At 41.2% G+C, this 18,375-nt stretch overlaps 1 protein-coding gene across 2 annotated transcripts; it reads left to right on the top strand.

The window, feature by feature from the left end:
• Nucleotides 1-41: 41 nt before the first annotated feature.
• IFT52 (intraflagellar transport 52) lies at nt 42-17,100 on the top strand. 2 transcript variants are annotated; one of them, XM_063455693.1, is made up of 14 exons: nt 49-211; nt 4,846-4,970; nt 5,992-6,079; nt 6,514-6,643; nt 9,055-9,130; nt 10,406-10,477; nt 12,305-12,431; nt 12,561-12,647; nt 13,344-13,412; nt 13,542-13,696; nt 13,902-13,989; nt 14,648-14,756; nt 16,343-16,488; nt 16,943-17,100. In XM_063455693.1, the coding sequence occupies exons 1-14, from the start codon at nt 173-175 to the stop codon at nt 16,985-16,987; spliced, it is 1,356 nt and encodes a 451-aa protein (XP_063311763.1). In that variant the 5' UTR covers nt 49-172; the 3' UTR covers nt 16,988-17,100. The 2 variants fall into 2 exon arrangements, with proteins under 2 accessions (XP_063311762.1, XP_063311763.1); XM_063455692.1 differs by having other exon boundaries at nt 42-211; nt 12,305-12,647.
• Nucleotides 17,101-18,375: the final 1,275 nt, after the last annotated feature.

The following is an 18,375-nucleotide window of genomic DNA, read 5'->3' on the forward strand; positions in this document are numbered from 1 at the left end:
CTGGCCTAATCACATATAGCCCCTTTTCCTGCGGCTTTCCGATCTCCCCATTCAGGGCCCCCGCTAGGCTCTGTTAGAGCGAAGGCCTGGCGTCACGTGACAGCGGGCAGGCGGGCGGCCAGTCGCTCGGTTGCTAGGCAGCGGCGGCTGTTAGTTACCGGCGGGGCCCATAATGCAGCGGGGCAGTAAGAAGATGGGGGTCAACAAGCAGGTAAAGCAGCAGTTTGTTATCCACACACGGAGTCCCGAGGCAGAGCAGACTGTCATGGTGGCACGCTCCCCTTTACACCCCCAGATTAGCTGTATAGCGCCTGTATAGACCGCAGCGCTGTACAGATTAGACCTGCAATGGGTTATAGAGCGGCAGGTCATTCACTGACAATATCATGCTGGCTAATAGATGGCATGGCTGGCATAGAGCCTGTGCAGATTATAATCTAGATCAGGGGTTCCCAAACCAGTCAACAAGAACCCCCTACCAGTCCAGGATTTAGGGATTACCCTGTTGTGTCTAAAATGATTTTAGAAGGGAAAAAAACAAACACTTGTTTACATAGCAGGGTTAATCATACCTCTAGTGGCGTTTCTGTGAAGCTGGATGCAAAAATCGCTTCCAGTGTGCAGAACATCCATAGGAAAGCATTGAGAAATGCTTTCCTATGGACTGTTTGACTGCGTGCGCTCAGGAGCTGATGTCGGCGGGGGAGGAGAGGTCACCTGTGCCGAGGTAGCCTGGCGCTGGATGAAGGTAAGTAGCTGAAGGGCTTCAGCGCCGAGGGAGGGGGACCCTGAGGGTGGGGGGGTCCTAAGGATGCTATAGGTCCGGAAAACGAGTTTGTTTTCCTGACACTATAGTGATCCTTTAATTTCACATTGTCCACTATTTCATTCTAAATTTTGCCTTTTAAATATTAATTCACTACAAGTCCGGGTTTAGTGAATGACAATTTATACTTTATTGAATAGTCCTGTCTTTGTATATTGGATGTTTAAAGGGGCACACAAGGCACCAAAACAATGTTATGTAAATAAAGGTGTTAGGAGGTCCCGGGGATCACTTTTACCTCAAGGGGTTAGACTGTTCTCAAATGTTTAACCTCAAAGTTGCCTCCAGCGCTGGTCTCGGTTTAACCCTTGGGCTTCCCGGGACCATAAGGCACCACATCTAGATGAAGTTATGGAGCCTAAACTGTCTCTTTAAAGAAGCACTCCAAGCACCGTAACCACTATAGTTTGCTATTATTGTGGCAGAAGTGCTCTGGCGGCCACCCAGAATTATAGTCAAACCATTTAAGAACAGTTTGACAATTTACCTTGTTCCAGCTGCGGCATGCTCCCGCAGACTGCTAGGAGATTCCAGTTAGCTGCACTGAGCTATGCAGAATCATGCAGGGTCCAATTTAGGGATTACCCCGTTGTGTCTAAAGTGTTGATTTACCGGGGGGCGGGGCCTGACCGCTGACGGAATCAGACATGCTCTGTCTGAGCTCCTGCTCCAGGGCCCGAAAATCGGAACAAACTGGGGGTCAACCGCGAACTTAGAGCCACAACGGTGACTACTCCGACCCTCAACCAAGGGGGTACGCGGGGATAAAGCCCAAGACCCTGCCCGGCACCGACAGAAACCCGACAAGGGCCCGCTCTCCCGGGTCTCCTGTCGGCATCTCGCTCCCCCCCCCTCTGGAACAGGGGGGGGGTCTTCCCGGTCTGCAAGGGCAGCACACACCACCCTAAGCTGGGCCCACACAACCACCCTAGCGAGAGGAATACACTGGGCAAAGCTCCACAAGATGGCCGCCGCATGCCAGCCGTGTGTGCGCAAAAAGCCTGTCTGATCAAACTGCTCGAGGAGAAGCACATCCAGCACCATCAGACCACCATGGCAGCCCACCCCATGGCTATGCTATACCACCAGTCTGTACCTAAGCCACCATAACCACCGCCACAGACCAACGAAACGGCGCAGGAAGACACCACCGGGGCACAAGAGGCGCCTACCAAGCACAGGAGTGGGCTGACACTACAGACGGGGACTACTTAGCGCTGTGACGCGCGCTTGCTGGGCACACACAACGAGAAGCTCAAATGAACTAACATGATTCAGATGGGCTAGTCCCAGGACTTCACGCTGAGTGTTTGACCTGCTTACCCAACTGACCACGACTGGAAATACACACAGACAGTTAAGCTTAACGTGTTCACTGCATGCCATTCCACTCTCTCTCATTGTATAAGCACCCTAACTAAACTACTAAGCTCGTAAAAGCGACTGTACACATGCTTTAGTTTAACATCTTGATAATTAAGCGACGACACTCTACATAAACACTATATTTTTAAGCCACTGTTACTATCGACAAAATAATTAATTATGACAAATATAGTTACCCTGCTTGTATTACTAACCAAAAAATTGTGCATATAACCTGAATGCTGTACAGCAGTTAACAAATATGTGTTTTTGTTTTTTCAATTGTTTGCAAATGCTGCTGTGGCATTGTTGATATACGAATGTTATTTCACGCACAGCAAAAATAAAGAATTAAAGTGTTTGGTTTACTTGAGCACTGGGTTGGGAACCACTGGCTTAGAGCATCAGTGGAGTGCTCTCAGCCTATGAGCACAGTCCTGCAGTGGATGGGGCTTCTGGCAACGAGGGCGGCTGCAGTGAGAACTCAATGGAACCCAGTGAAGTTGTCAAACCATTGTTAAATGATCTGATAACTTACTCTGTAGAATCTTAAAAAACATAGACTAAATTTTGTGTTGCTCTAGGAACCTTATATTGGTGAATCTACTTTAAAATGCAACAATATCACTCTTTTTAAACTTCTATTTGTGCATAAAAATAATACTTATAGATAAAAGTGTTTTCATTCTTCATATGTCCTAATACCAGTCACCAGTCTTGATAAAAAAAAAAAAAAAAAACAGCTTTCTTGGAGAGCCGGGCAAAAAGACTTTGGTATATGTGAGTGCAAAATTTAAGGGGGGAGGGGGAGTATAGAGGTTCTTTTACGATAAATAGTGTACATCCATACATACCGTACATACATATGTGTACTTTAAAAACAAAAAACATTTTATTTATTTTTTATATATATATTCCTCGTGCCCAGCACTCCCCGCTCCCTGTTCTTGTGTGCTTTGACCCAGCCTTAAAATAATATCCCAGTAGAGTGCACTTTGAGAGTTTGTTTATGAAAATCACAATAGTGCTTTATTTTTGCAAAATGCTAGAGTACATGTCGACGTTTCAGTTCGTTTGCTCTTTTAGCAAGACTAAGTGAAAATAAATAGGGTACTGCATGAATATCATTGGAGGGTGAGTGATGAAAACGAGACGTGATGAGGGATGAACTTTTAAAATGCCTCATTCACAAGAGTTAACCTCTTACTGGATAAAGTGTGAGTGAAACAAAAAACATGTGCAAATAAGAACTGTACATACGAGATATAAAGATGTAGGAGAAAGCAGGAAGCCCGGGAAGATCTCTTTTTGTGTGATAGGAGTGGGAGTTTGAACCCACGCGTTTGCATGTGACTTGGCTGCCTTGCATTAGACGTGTGTGTGTGTTTCATTATTAGTCCTCTTGTGGGATTATTGTAGTAGCTCTGTGTTTCCCATTATTTTATGCCTTTGTTTTTCAAAGAAAAACAAAATGTATGCATAAATGTCACTTTAAGAAGAATATTGTTGCACATTAAATTGATTCACTCATATAAGGTTTCTAGGGCAAGAGAAACTTTGATGTATGTTAAAGGGATACTATAGCTAGGAATAGCTCCTATGGGGAACAAAAATCTGACGCTGGAGGTCCTCCTGCAGAGCGTGAGAACGTCCAGCATCTGATACCGGACCAAAGGTTGGTTTCAAACCAGGAAGCCCTCTAGTGGCTGTCTAGTAGGCTGACTTAGTGCTTAATGTTTAACATTGCAGCACTAAGGGCAATAATGACACTGTATCCAGACCACTTCAATGAGCTGAAATGGTCTGGGTGCCTACAGTGTCCCTTTAGGTCTTGCACACAGTGTGAAGTGGTTGTCTCTGATTCCTTATTGCACATAATATCAGTGTTGAAGCGCCTTGCACACAAACACTGGTTGTTATTGATGCCACTATGTTGGGATGCGGGGGCACCTCTGCTACCATAACTACAATAGCCGGCTCTAGTGATTATGGTTCTTGGAGTGCTTCTTTAAATTGTTCATTTAAGGAAAAATCTCAGGTCAATGAAATGCTAGTTAATGTGTTTTGGCTACAGGCAATTGTCTCTGCAAATCACACACATGAATTAATAATTACAATGTTGTATTAAAACACATTAATTATAGTATATGAGAAAGAAGAAAGGCTGGCGGCTTATTTAGTCAAGTTTGGAGTAGGTCAAACCAAGATATTATATTGTAATGTGTTCTGTACTGTAGAGAATTGTGGATAGTTTAAATAACACACCCTGTATCTACATAAACATACACGCATACATTCAGATTATTGATAGCCATAACTGTGACTAACCGTAGCTTTTTCTGTAATACATGGCCGTTTCTATTTCTCTTTTAATTAGGCTTATGAAGGTTAATTCTGTGGGTTTGTACACACCTTTGGCACTCTATGGGTTAATAGCAACAGAGCCCAGATATAATGTGTTTTTGTAGACTTCCTGGTAAAAAAAAACAATAGGAGTAACACGTGACAGATCATATAAATGTCTTTGGTCATGCCTGCTTATTTTGACCGTTTGTTTTGTTGCACAACACAGTAGCTAGCTAAAAGCTATGGGGCGTGTTTCTTCTGTTGCCTGAACCATTTTTATTTTCATTTATATTGTATCTTTTCTGTAGACCGTGTCTGATGGCGAAATTCGAAACACCATTTTGTTTAATGCTTCCAAGCGGGAGATCTTTACCATCAATAATGGTTACAAGTCACTTCAGAAAAGACTACGTAACAACTGGAAGATACAAAGGTGAGCAATATTTGTGCCATGTTGCATTACAAAAAAATTTCAATAATAAAATATATATATATATATTTATTTATATATTTATATTAATGTAGGTGGGGTTCTAAGAGTAAAATGGTTTTCTAACCGTTTAAATCTTCCCTGAGTCCTCCCAGAAATGTGTGGTGTGGCCTATTTGGAGATCGGAAGTTTCCAGTCACTACCCATTGTCAGATTGGTCTCTCTTTCACGGTTACGTCTTTTCTCCTGCAAAAACTATTTATGATGAACATTTGCCTATGGCCTGCGAAATATAATGACTGTTTCGGCAGTTGTGGACCTATTGAAAGGACCACTTCTTTTACACAACCCTTGAAAGTAGATCGTAACTGATTCCTTATTTTTTTTTTCATTGCCTCGCCTCTTACTTAGTCGTTCTGCTCTTCATTATATAAAGACCTTTCCTAACTCCACAGAGCTCTTAATGCATTGAATTTATGTAGTTGGCAAGTACAGCAAACACCCGTGCAAGCCTCTGTAAAGGAATGATTCACTAAGATAACCCTCTTCAAGGTCCATTACCACACAAGAGCACTCCACTTTTAATTCAAGCTCTGGAGAATTCACTTTTACTCGAATTAAATTCCTATTGACTTGATTACCTTAAGTATTTTAGGTAAACTCTAAAACCATAACCACTATGGTACCTTGCAGTGATTGTGATTATTGTACCATCCCATATTTTTTTGTTCATAGTTTTGGAGCAATCTTGCACATCATTGATATGCTGAGAATACCAAGCTAGCCCATCTTAATGTTTTTAGCCTACCTATGCTGCCCAAGTTTGGATAAATTTATACTTGGTAATGTAGATGAACAATTTTCAGTGTGGCTGAAGAGGGAGGGGGCTATGGATACAGAAAACAAAACTGTGTACCTTTTTTAACTTGTTAAGTATTTGGTGCCTAATAATGGTCTTGGTCTATAAGCCAGTAGCCCAAAATACCTGCATACAGCTGATGTTCTTTTTCGTTTCTCGTCTCAGTCTTAAAGAGGACTTAACTATAGAGAAACTGGAAGGTGTGAAGTTATGGATAACATCTGGACCTAGGGAAAAGTTTACAGCTGCAGAGGTGAGCAAACCATTCAATAAACGGCAAGTGAATCTGTAATATTTGTCAATACATTGGGCTACTCCCCAAACTGAGTTGCCATTGAAGTCCGTAATTACTCCTTTCCCAGGTTGATAGTTACAAATAGTATGTACTCTGGGGACGTTGCTCAGTCTATTAGTCCATGGCACATGTTTGTGACTTTTGCCGAATATTGGCACCGTGATGTCAGCAAACTGATAAATTATGCACTGGCCCCTGTTGCCTCCAAACTGGGATAAAGTGGACTCCTTATCCCCTACTTTCTTGGGATTGTGATACCCTGTTTCCTCTGAGGAGAAAATTTCTCTCCACATTGGTGCATTAACTAGTGAAAAATAAATGGCAGAAACTCTCTTGGCTGCTAAATAGAATAAAGAGACCACCTATTTGTTTTATTCCATCTTATTATACAGTTTGAAGCACTAAAACAGTTCCTGAACAAGGGAGGAGACATTCTGGTGATGCTGGGAGAAGGAGGAGAGTCCAAGCATGACACGAATATCAACTTCCTGCTGGAGGAGTACGGCATTATGGTTAATTCAGGTAAGAAAGTCTTCCATTCTTCTGCACACTGGTCAGAAGACAACATTGTTTGAAAATGCTACACAGTTGTCAAAACATGCAGTGTCCATTCCCATTAAGACCACGCTCACACTTCTCATTTCGTAACATAAGAGTTACTTGCGCGCTATTCTAAATCCCTATGCACATTTAAATAACTGGATGTGGCGAAACCAACCTCGCCACTGGGCCCTGGAGAAGCCTGTTTGCTAGCCTCCTACCTGCTGACTATGGCCCCTGGGTTATTTGGGGCATATTGTACTGTATATTGCTGCTACTGGCCCTTTTAACAGCATCTATGGACATATTGGGACTTTTGGGACTACTGTCCCTTTAAGACTGTGATACATACTCTAGTGTACTGCCTGTAATATTATATGTGTATTAAGTTTAGCCTGGGTGATATGTATGCAGCATTCACCTGATTGTTCGGTAGAATCACTCCATTTATTATATTGAGTGAAACTACCGAACAACCAGACCACCCAGGAATAAGTGTGCCTCCAATTACAGTTTGCAACAATGTTGCAAACGGGTAATTGGCAATCAGTGTAATGTATTCTTTGTCCTCTGGGTGGCCGCCATTCGGGAAACAAACACGTGGCGGCGGCCATCTTAAACTACCGAACAGCGGTGTTTTGCCGTCGAGTGTCTGGAACTAAAATCGGACACTTGACTAGGCAAACACCGCTGAGACCTCCATACTTCCAGAAATTCGTATGGAAACTACCGAATGACCCGCCGTTCGGTAGAAAGAACCCCATAAACAAGGGAATTCATTCAAACCCTCTCCAGGCTCTATAACACAGGCAATTCGCCTGTTTTCATTCCCTTGTTTGTGACCGACCGCAGGGCCAAAATGCATGGAACTGTTTTCGGATACTTTACCCATGCGGTCGGTCAAATCTTTGGAACCCCATATCTCACGAACCATTCATCTGAATTACTTGAATTTTGGATATGTTTCCCCCCTGAATAAGGGCTATCCAGCGATGCTGGATTTAAAGGTGTACCCCCGGGTTTTGGGGTGCATCCAGAACTTGGCTGAAAAAGTGTACCGGATAATTGAGTTTAATGTTATCTGAGGGGAGGGGATGTGTGGGCTGAACCATGTATGTGATTGGTTATTTTATGCCTCCCCCTGGGTGTGGCCTGTATGTGGATTAGTGTAATAAAAGCCAGGCTGGATGAGCCAGTCCAGAGTTCCTGTTTAACCCTCAAAGTGAAGTGTCGTCTCATTATTGGGGGAGGATTTATTGTATGCTGTTCCAGTTTGACTGCTAGGAGTGCAAACCTATTCGTATGGTTCCTATTCAACTGTCTACAGCATTCAGAGGCTTGAGAAGATTCATATGCTGAATCGGTTCGGTGATTGTGGTGTCGGCTAGAGTGCTTGGAGGCCTCAGGAAGCGCTAGGAGCATCCATTAACGGAGGTACCCAGTCGGGGTGCCAGGCGATCCGTTACACTGGATATTTATAGTATCACTCCAATGGACATTAGATTGTAAGCTCACCTGCCACATCAAGGCAAACCTCTTAGGTGAGTCCTAAACTAACAATTCACCTTGCTGCTTCAGGTAAAAAAAAAAAATAATTCTAGTTAGACAGAAAAGAGTATTTATCTAAATCCCTACGTACTTATTAACCCTTAATAGGGGGTACATGGGGTGGGCAGCAGGACTTGTTTATGTGTATTTGCTTTTGTATCACAGAGCCATGTTACAGTGCTGCTGCCCACCCCATGTGTTCCCTATTAAGGGTTAATAGTTATGTAGGGATTTAGATAAATACCCCTTTCTGTCTCATTAGAGATTGTTTTACCTGATGCTGAATAAAGCAATGTGAATTGTTATTTAAATGTACATAGGGATTTGGGATAGTAACTCTTTTTTATTATTATTATAAAATATATCATTCTGCACATTAGGGGATAATCAAGGTCACTTGTGCTAATATATTTACAGGCCATGGTTAACTAACAGAGGATGATGGCTTCTGTCTGCAGGCATACTTTGACATCATGTAATGCTCCAACTAAATTGGAGGGCTAAAAATATATTATGCTCTTCTAAGTAGAATGGTCCAACGTTATGTAAAAATGGTGTTATAAAACGTTCACAATATTATACCAGATCTTGTGTCACAAGACAATGTGACCTACATTGAATTTCTTTGAATAGTTAGCCACCCAGCTATTGTGGAATTACACATCCTTGATAGGCTGGCAAACCAGCAATAGTGCTTTAGCCCAATAGGTAGAGTTGGCTGTGTCTTCTGTATATATTTATAGAGAGCCTTTTGTTTCTTTGCAAAGAATGAGAGAGACTGTCAGCATAGCGCTATAACACTGCACCTAACCTCACATTCTCTCCTTCCTTCTCCCCACTGGAAGATTCTGTTGTGAGAAATGTCTACTACAAGTATTTTCACCCTAAAGAGGCACTTGTATCCAATGGAGTGCTGAATCGGTAAGTGCCTGTTAATGTCTTTGCTGATGAGTAATAAGTGGGGGGGGGGTTCCAGTTAAATTTTATTTATTTTAACAATAAGAGCAAAAGACATTGAATGGTTTGTCAGTAGTACAGGTATAAAATGGTAATAAAATCTGTCATGATATGTGAAATGAGGGTGGCCCTCAATAATTGAATAGGCTGCTATGCAATGTAGGAAGCAGGAGAGGAACCTACTACTGTATGCCATAAAAACTTAGGTGAGAGGAAGCTAGTGGGGAGCAGAGAGAAAGAAAAGGAGGATAGGTGTGTTGGGGTGAAGATGGAAAGTAAAAAAAAAAAAATTCTTGGCAGCAAGGGGAAAAAGTGGGGGATGGATGGAGCTTAACCCCTTAAGGACCAAACTTCTGGAATAAAAGGGAATCATGACATGTCACACATGTCATGTGTCCTTAAGGGGTTAAAGGGAGACTTGAGTCCCCAAAACAATTTTAGCTTAATGAAGCAGTTTGTGTGTATAGACCATGCCTCTGAAGCTTCACTGGTCAAGTGTCTGCCATTTAGGAGTGAAATCACTTTGTTTATGTTTATGCAGCTCTAGTCACACCTCCCCTGGCTGTGACTGACAGAGCCTACATGAACAAAAAAAACGGTTTAATCAGATGTAATTTCCCTTAAAATATTTTATATCCTGCTCTGTAAATTGAACTTGTATCACACACAGGAGTCTCCTGCAGGGTCTAGCAAGCTATCAACAGAGCAGGAGATACAAAATTCTAAAACAGAATTTGCATCAAATGAAGTATAAACATTAGATGACTCCATAAAGGAAGTGTTTAGGAAGGCTGTGCAAGTCATGTGCAGGGAGGTGTGACTAGAATGCGTAAATAAAGTTAACTCCTAAATGGCAGAGAATTGAGAAATGAGACTGTAGGGCTCTGTACACCGGAACTGGTGTTGTTTTGGTGACTATACTGTCACTTTTAAGTGACTGGAATCTAAAGGAGATTTGCACTATCATAGGTTCAGCTCACCATTCCGTGAAAAATGTTGTGTGATCTAATCAGTTTTGTCACAAGGCTTCAAATATAGGTCTAAATGACAAGCTTAGCTAAGGACTTTAAAATCATACTCACTGAAAATGTCCTTTCACCCATCAGAAAAAAAACATGAATTAAATGAATTTCTTTGTTAAAATTAATAATTCCTATTTTTCCTGGTTATGGGAAAGGCCCTAACTTAGCTGTGCAATATTAAACGTTTCTCATTGATCTGATCTGATTTTGTTCACAGGGAGATCAGCAAAGCTGCTGGAAAGGAAGTGTCTGCTGTCGTGGACGAAGATGGTGGAGGAAACAACACCCAGTGAGTTTTGGGCAAAGGGTTTTGTTAGAAGCCAAAATGTCTTTTAAAAAAGCAAAAACTTAATTTAAAGTTCCGTCGGCACTGCAATATGACATCATCTCTATCAAAGTATGATAATACATCCCCCCTCCCCCCACCTGATTTTTAACTCTGACAATAGTTACATAGCTGAAAAGAGACTTGTGTCCCTCAAGTTCAGCCTTCCTCGCATTTGTTTTTTGCTGTTGATCCAAAAGAAGGCAAAAAAAAACTGTTTCAAGCACAATTTTAAAACAAGCTAGGAAAAAAAATCCTTCTTGACCCCAGAATGGCAGTCAGATTTATCCTTGGATCAAGCAGTTATTACCCTACATTGAAAGATTATATCCTTGAATATTCTGTTTTTGAAAGTGTGCATCTAGTAGCTGTTTGAACATCTGTATGGACTCTGATAAAACCACTTCTTCAGGCAGAGAATTCCACATCCTGATTGTTCTTACAGTAAAAAAAAACCTTTCCTTTGCCTTAGACAAAATCTTCTTTCTTCCAGTCTAAACGCATGACCTTGTGTCCTATGTAAAGTCCGGTTTGTGAATAGATTTCCACACAATGGTTTGTATTGGCCCCCGAATATATTTGTATAATGTTATCATATACCCTCTCAGGCAACGTTTTTTTAAACTAAATAGGTTTAAATTTGTTAACCTTTCTTCATAGCTGATATGTTCCATTCCTTTTATTAATTTTGTAGCCCGCCTCTGCACTTTTTCTAGTGCCATAATATCCTTCTTTAGAACAAGTGCCCAAAATTGCACAGCATATTCAATATGTGGTCTTACCAGTGATTTATAAAGAGGCAAAATGATATTCTCGTCCTGAGAATGAATGCCCTTTTTCATGCATGACAATACCTTACTGGCCTTGGCCACTGCTGATTGACATTGCACATTGTTGCATAGTTTGTTGTCTATAACAATTCCCAAGTCCTTTTCGTGTGTTGTTATCCCAAATTTGCTTCCATTAAGGGTATACGTTGCTTGTGTATTCTTTACGCCGAAGTGCATAACTTTGCATTTTTCAACATTAAATTTCATCTGCCATTTGAGTGATCAGTCCCCCAGTCTATCTAAATCCCTCTGCAGCAAAGTAATATCTTGCTCACATTGTATTATTTTACAAAGTTTTTGTCATCTGCAAACACTGAAACATGACTTTCAATGCTGTCTTCAAGATCATTTAGAAACCTGTTAAATAGAAGGGGTCCCAGAACAGACCCCTGAGGGGACACCACTTGCCACCTCTGTCCAGCTTGAAATTTTACCACTAATGACAACTCTTTGTACTCTGTTTTTAAGCCAATGTTCTACCCAAGAACAAGAATTTTCATCTAGACTGATTTCCTTGAGTTTGAACACTAATCTATTGTGTGGAACCGTATCAAATGCCTTGGCAAAATCCAAATAGATCACATCCACTGCAACACCCTCTGAAACAAGATTAAGAGAAGATCGATAAGAACAGTAGAGCTTGTCCTCCTTTTTTTTTTTTTTTAATGACCCAGGGTGCAGAGAGTCTGATTCTATTTACACCAAAGTTCATCCAATTCCATTTTTGGTGTTGGGTGAATGATCAGGGTACCGGTCTTAATGATTACAGAAGCTGTTATGAGAAATATTCATTGTATTTATTTTTACGTGAATACTAAGTTTAGTGTAAAATGTTCTCTTCTCCTTCCTCTTGCATTTTTCTTTTGCCATATTTCTGTACATTCTTCCACACCTTCTCTTTCTCTGCATCTTTATTATCACCATACTCTTAACCCTGTGTCTTTCTACTTATTTCTTACAGGGCTCTGACATTTCTTTACCCTTATGGTGCCACCCTTAACATCATGAAGCCAGCAATGGCCATATTGTCCACTGGATCTGTCTGCTTCCCTCTCAACAGGCCCATCCTTGGTTTTTATCATTCTCGGGTAAATGTCCATTATCCCTTTCTTAATGTGGTATTTTTTTATTTATTTTTTATTTATTTGATTGACTTTATTTTAATCTTTTCTATTCTTTATTCTGTTTTTTTATATTTTTACTTTTTATCCTTTCAGACACAGGGAGGCAAGCTGGCTGTTATGGGATCTTGTCACATGTTCAGTGATCAGTATCTGGACAAGGAAGAGAATTCCAAAATCTTGGTGAAACATATTTTATATACTATAACCAATGCAAAATGTAGAACACATGTTAGGAGAGATTCAGCTTTTTATTCTTGTTATACACAGGAGAATAAATAAATGTGAGTGTGTATTTATAATATGATAAAATACAGTTGGGTTTACCTCACTTATATGAATTTTTGCTGGTGATTTCCATTTTATAAGATACAAACACACCATTTGCCCATCTGTGATTGTTGGACCCATTTGTGTATTTCTTTGGGTCTTTAATAGTATGGGGGGGGGGGATCCACACATGGCTCCATCACTGTCTGTAAATCTCTAAAATACAAATATAATGTTAACAAGGTAAATACAGGGAACTATAATTTGTTATAAATATTTTCTTTCACTGAACACCGGAAGTGGGGGAAAAGAAACGGGACACAATGTTTTTTGCTACTTGTGCAATGTGTGCCTTGGCTGTGCCAGGAGTTAACCGGATGGTGATGTTAATTCCTAAATCTTTAATATACTTCTAAAGAAAACAGAGCATAACAGGAAAAAACAGTTCACACCAGTTATGGGGACTTTCAATGTTTTATTCATTGGTGCAGTTTCTAGATATGAGACGATCCCCCTTTGTTGCACTTTGTTTTTGTCGTTAACAAAGGTTTGTGGTAACACTGTTGGCCATCACCAATCTAACTTATTTTCCCTCCTACTTTGTCACAGGATGTGCTGATGCAGTGGCTCACCACTAATGACATCCGCTTGAATCAAATCGATGCAGAAGATCCTGAGGTGAGCATTGGTGACCCACGGAGGGTTCCTAGTGACTGTGACTAAAGGATTCTGGGAGTAGGGTATACATTTGGATTGGTTTGCCAGAGCCTTCTTTAATTTCCCTTTTCTGCTCTTTCTTCCATTTAGATATCAGATTACACCATGCTCCCAGACACCAACAAACTCTCCCAGCGCCTGCGAGTCTGTCTTCAGGAAGGGGATGAGAACCCTCGAGATTTCACCACCCTGTTTGACATGAGCATCTACCAGCTGGACACCACATCTCTCCCTAAAGTCATTAAGTTAGTGATCTAACTACAACATATCCTTTCTCTTCTCATTTGTTTTTTTATTTTTCTCTATTCGTCTACTTTTTTTTATGATTTTGAATCTGAAATTAGAGTACCGATAAAAGTTATCTGACTGCGGTAAAAATTGATTCTCATAGTTTAAATTGGTATAACTGGTTCTGGTTGCCTTTTCACATAGTTTTTTTCCATGTCACAGATCATATGAGCAACTCAATGTGAAACATGAAAGTCTCCAACTCATCCAGCCTCAGTTTGAGTCTCCGCTGCCCGCTCTTCAACCTGCTGTAAGTGAATTGCATTTACCCTGTGGTATAGATCACCAATACTGCCAGCCTTGACTATTTATGCCTTTAAAAAATAAATCCACTGGTAACCATTTCATGGAACAAGCTTCCCAATTCTCAGAAGATACACCTGTTCGTGCCAACTTGGACTCTGCATCGGACTGATGTTTTATTGGTCACTCTCACAGCACTGACCTTCTTTGTAGCTTTAGCTTTAGCATGTCCCTATCTCTATTCTAAGACTGATCCATAAATCTCTTTACCTTTTGGCTGGTCATTCCAAAACATTATGTTTTGCAGGGATATTCATGGAGCGACGAAGACCTTTATGCTCCAACCCAAGGCCTAGATTTAATTAGATTTTCAAATGATTTGATACTGTTAGGGAAACTTTTCAAATGATTTATCTACAGAAGTCACCATTAAAGACAATTGGAGTTTTTGTAGATAATTGATTTGGAAAGCTTTGAGTGCTTTGCAAAGCTTATTAAATCGAGGCTAAAGTTAGAAGTCACCTTAGCCCAAGAGGTATCATGCTTGTGCCATAACTATATACATCGCTTTAATGGTCCTGGCCTAGAATTCTATAATCATTGACAGTAATCCAGTGATATTTTAAGAATTTTTCGTATTCTCACTTGCTAATGCCTCCACTCAGGTTTTTCCACCTTCTTTCCGGGAATTGCCTCCACCAGCCTTAGATTTATTTGACCTCGACGAGAACTTCTCATCTGAAAAAGCCCGTTTAGCCCAGATAACAAATCGATGTAAGTATGCTAGGATCTATAATCCACATTTTGTTTGTGGTTTGTGTGTGTATGTGAATTTGTTTTTGGTACGGAAATAAAATCATACTCCTTCCTACTTTATTTACCAGCTGTTATTGATGTATTAATTTATTTTATTATTATTGCTATTTATATAGCGCCAACAGATTCCATAGCGCTACAATATTATGAGAGAGTGGATTTAACTATAAATAGGACAATTACAAGAAAGCTTACAGGAACGATAGGTTGAAGAGGACCCTGCTCAAATGAGCTTACAGTCAGTCTATAGGAGGTGGGGTGTAAAACACAATAGGACAGAAAATGGCAATCAAATAAGGTGGGAGTGAAGCCAAGCTGGAGGACAGTGTAGAGTTGCTGCCCTTTAGGAGAGAGCAAGAGACAGGTATGCGAGGTAGAGGTTACTCTGGGAGGCCATAAGCTTTCCTAAAGAGATGACCTTCAAGGCACTTCTTAAACAATTGAAGACTAGGGGAGAATCTGATGGTGGTAGCCAGGCTATTCCATAGAAAGGGAGCGCCCGCGAGAAATCCTGCAAGCGTGAGTTGGCCATACAGGTGCGAGCAGCGGATAGGAGACGGTCACAGGCATAGCGGAGAGACCCAGAAGGGGCATACCTAAGGACGTATAAAGAGATATGAGGGGCTAGAATTGGTCAGTGCTTTATAGGTATGGATTAGCACTTTGAATTGACTCCTATAGGATACAGGAAGCGAATGTAAGGACTGACAGAGGGGTGAGGTGTGAGAGGACCGACTAGAGAGGAAAATCAGTCTGGCGGCAGTATTTATTACAGACTGTTGCGGGGCAATCTTTTGGGAAAGACCAATTAAGAGATGGTTACAATAATCCATGCGGGAAATTATTAGAGCATGGACAAGCTCCTTAAAAGGGGCGGATGCATGCTATGTTTTTAAGATGGAAGCTAAAGGACTTGGTAACATGCTGGATGTGAGGCCAGAATCAAGTATGACACCAAGACAGTGCACTTGCAAGGATGGACTGATGTGGATACCACTAACTTAAAAAGGAGAGTGAAAGAGGAGGATCTGTATTAGGAGGAGGGAAGACAAGGAGCTCAGTTTTAGAGAGATTTAGTTTTAGAAAGTGGGAGGACACTCAGTCAGAGATGGAAGAAAGGCAAGCAGTGACACGTTGCAGGACAGCAGCGGAGAGGTCCGGGGAGGAGAGATATCTGGGTGTCATCAGCGTACAGGTGGTAGTGGAATCCAAATGAGGTAATATGTTTGCTAAGAGAGGCAGTATAAAGAGAAAATAGAAGGGGACCAAGGGCCGAGCCTTGGGGGACTCTAACTGAGACAGGACGAGGGGAGGAGGTATCATTAGAAAAGGAGACACTGAATGAGCTGTGTTAGAGATAAGAGGAAAACCACGAGAGGACAGAGACCAAGTGATTGAAGAGTTTGAAGAAGGAGAGCATGATCAACAGTGTCAAAGGCAGCAGAGAGGTCAAGAAGAAGTCGTATGGACTAGTGGCCTTTGGATTTAACTCTGATTAGGTCATTAGTAATTATTAATTGTAACTTGTATCCTTCTCTCTTCAGGCACAGATGATGATCTTGAGTTTTATGTGCGGAAATGTGGGGATATTCTGGGGGTTACAGGAAACCTTCCGAAGGAAGAACGCGATGCAAAGCACATTCTGGAACATATATTTTTCCAGGTTGTGGAGTTCAAAAAACTCAATCAGGTAATACTGAAGAGTGAAAACTAGCTATTTATTTTATAATCTAAGACACATTATCATATTTTATTTTAAGACTACTACTTTCTGACATTTGTTTTGCCTGAAAACTGTGAGGTGACATGTAGACACAATGCTCAGGATAGTATATATTAATAAGGAGTTAGTCTGACTGAATTGGATTCCTAGCCTAAGTGCATTTTCATTCTGGTTTATTCACAATCCCAGTATATTGAAGTAGCTTTCCAGATTGTCAAGTATCCAAAATACTACACGTTATTGGACCTTTTCATCTAATCAAAACTTGATCTTTGAGGAGGACACCTATTTAACCTAAATCATTGGAAATCAGGGTTGTATGAGGGTTTAATCTTGAGACTGAAGATTACAAATGTATTCATGACTGTGTTGCACTTGCTTATTCCTCTCCTTATTAATCATTTTACTGGTTCTGTTTTAGGAGCATGATGTGGACACAAGTGACGCTGGGTTCCAGAGCAGCTAAAATCCAATAGTTTACTTACAGAATTTGATATTTCACATATTTATTCATATTTTTGTATTTTTTTTTTTATTTTTTTTTAAATCTTGTCTTTGGAAACTGTAAATATACATAGAGGGACCTTTATTTGTAACACTAAAAATAAATTGGTTTATATATTTGATTTGATTGAATATTCTGTTTCTAAAGGTAGAATACACTTTGTAGTACACTGGAAATGTCTCCTCCTCTCTCGTTAGGTCAAAATGTTGCTGTAAGAATTGCAATTATTTAGTACCAACATTTTTTGCAGCAGTGTATAACAGGTAAAACAAGGCAAACCATTCTTACAAAACATGTTTGACATATGGGAACAGTAGGTGACGAGGGCCCTGCCCAAATGTACTTACAGACTAAAAGGATGATGGACAAATACACAAAGCGAAGTAAGGGAATCACGTGATCTGGATATACCTGAAAGGATGGGAGGGTTGTTTGGGGGGAGGAGGAGGGAACACAGTGGATAGAATAATACAAGAGCATGGACAAGCATTTTGTTTGTGTCCTGAGTGAGAAAGGGGCAAACGCAAGAAAAGTATTAAAGGCACTCTATAGTCACCAAAACAACTTAATGAAGTAGTTTTGGTTTATAGATCACTCCTCTGAAGTTCCACTGCTCAGTTCTCTGCAATTTAGGAGTTAAATCACATTTCTTTTTATTCTGCCTTAATCACACCTACCCCCTCCAAAAGAAAAAATATTAATGTAGACTGCTAAAAGGTTCACTTTTGGGGTGGCGGAGCCAAGCAACTGCTCTGAATGGCTGCAAGCTGAATGAGCTCTGCAATAATCAAGGAATATGGGCCAGCCATTACAGCCCAAGCTCGAGAAAACTGGCACCAAACTGATCCCCGGACCGCAGCCAACGACATGGGCCGAAAAACCAAGAAGCCCAAGCACGATAAACCGCAGCAAAGTCTAAATATAGGCGACCTCTGGAGACAGGCGCTCAGCACCCAGGGCCCAAATATGGCCACCTACAGCGACAAGGGCTCTGATATTTCAGACGACTTCACAACAGGGGTGGAGGTGGAGAACTCAACTGCAGTGAAAGCACCCCTCCAGACTCCCCCACGACCAGACTCATCTCCGGTGACCACTACGGTCATGAAAGAACTACTGGCGGGGCTCTAACACACTATACTTGCCTATATGGCTGAACTTCGGTAGGACCTGCAGGCTGACTCCCGCCAGAACGCACAACAAGCACAGCTATTGCAGCAAGCAGTGCAAGAATTGAAACAGCAGCACCTTACCTACGAGCAGCGCTTCGCAGTGTTGAAGGATCAGAGACGCAGATGGAATGTCAAAATCCGAGGCGTCTGGGAGGGGATACCGGAGGCCGAACTGCC

The sequence above is a fragment of the Pelobates fuscus genome, chromosome 5 (assembly GCF_036172605.1).
Source record: "Pelobates fuscus isolate aPelFus1 chromosome 5, aPelFus1.pri, whole genome shotgun sequence".
NCBI classification, from domain to species: Eukaryota; Metazoa; Chordata; class Amphibia; order Anura; family Pelobatidae; genus Pelobates; species Pelobates fuscus.

What these genes read in the sequence shown, in the direction of transcription:
- IFT52 (XM_063455692.1), top strand. Translation starts at nt 173, where the DNA reads ATGCAGCGGGGCAGTAAGAAGATGGGGGTCAACAAGCAG. An exon ending in AGATGGGGGTCAACAAGCAG is followed by an intron (nt 212 to 4,845) that starts GTAAAGCAGCAG and finishes TCTTTTCTGTAG; the next exon opens with ACCGTGTCTGATGGCGAAAT. An exon ending in AAGAGAATTCCAAAATCTTG is followed by an intron (nt 12,648 to 13,343) that starts GTGAAACATATT and finishes ACTTTGTCACAG; the next exon opens with GATGTGCTGATGCAGTGGCT.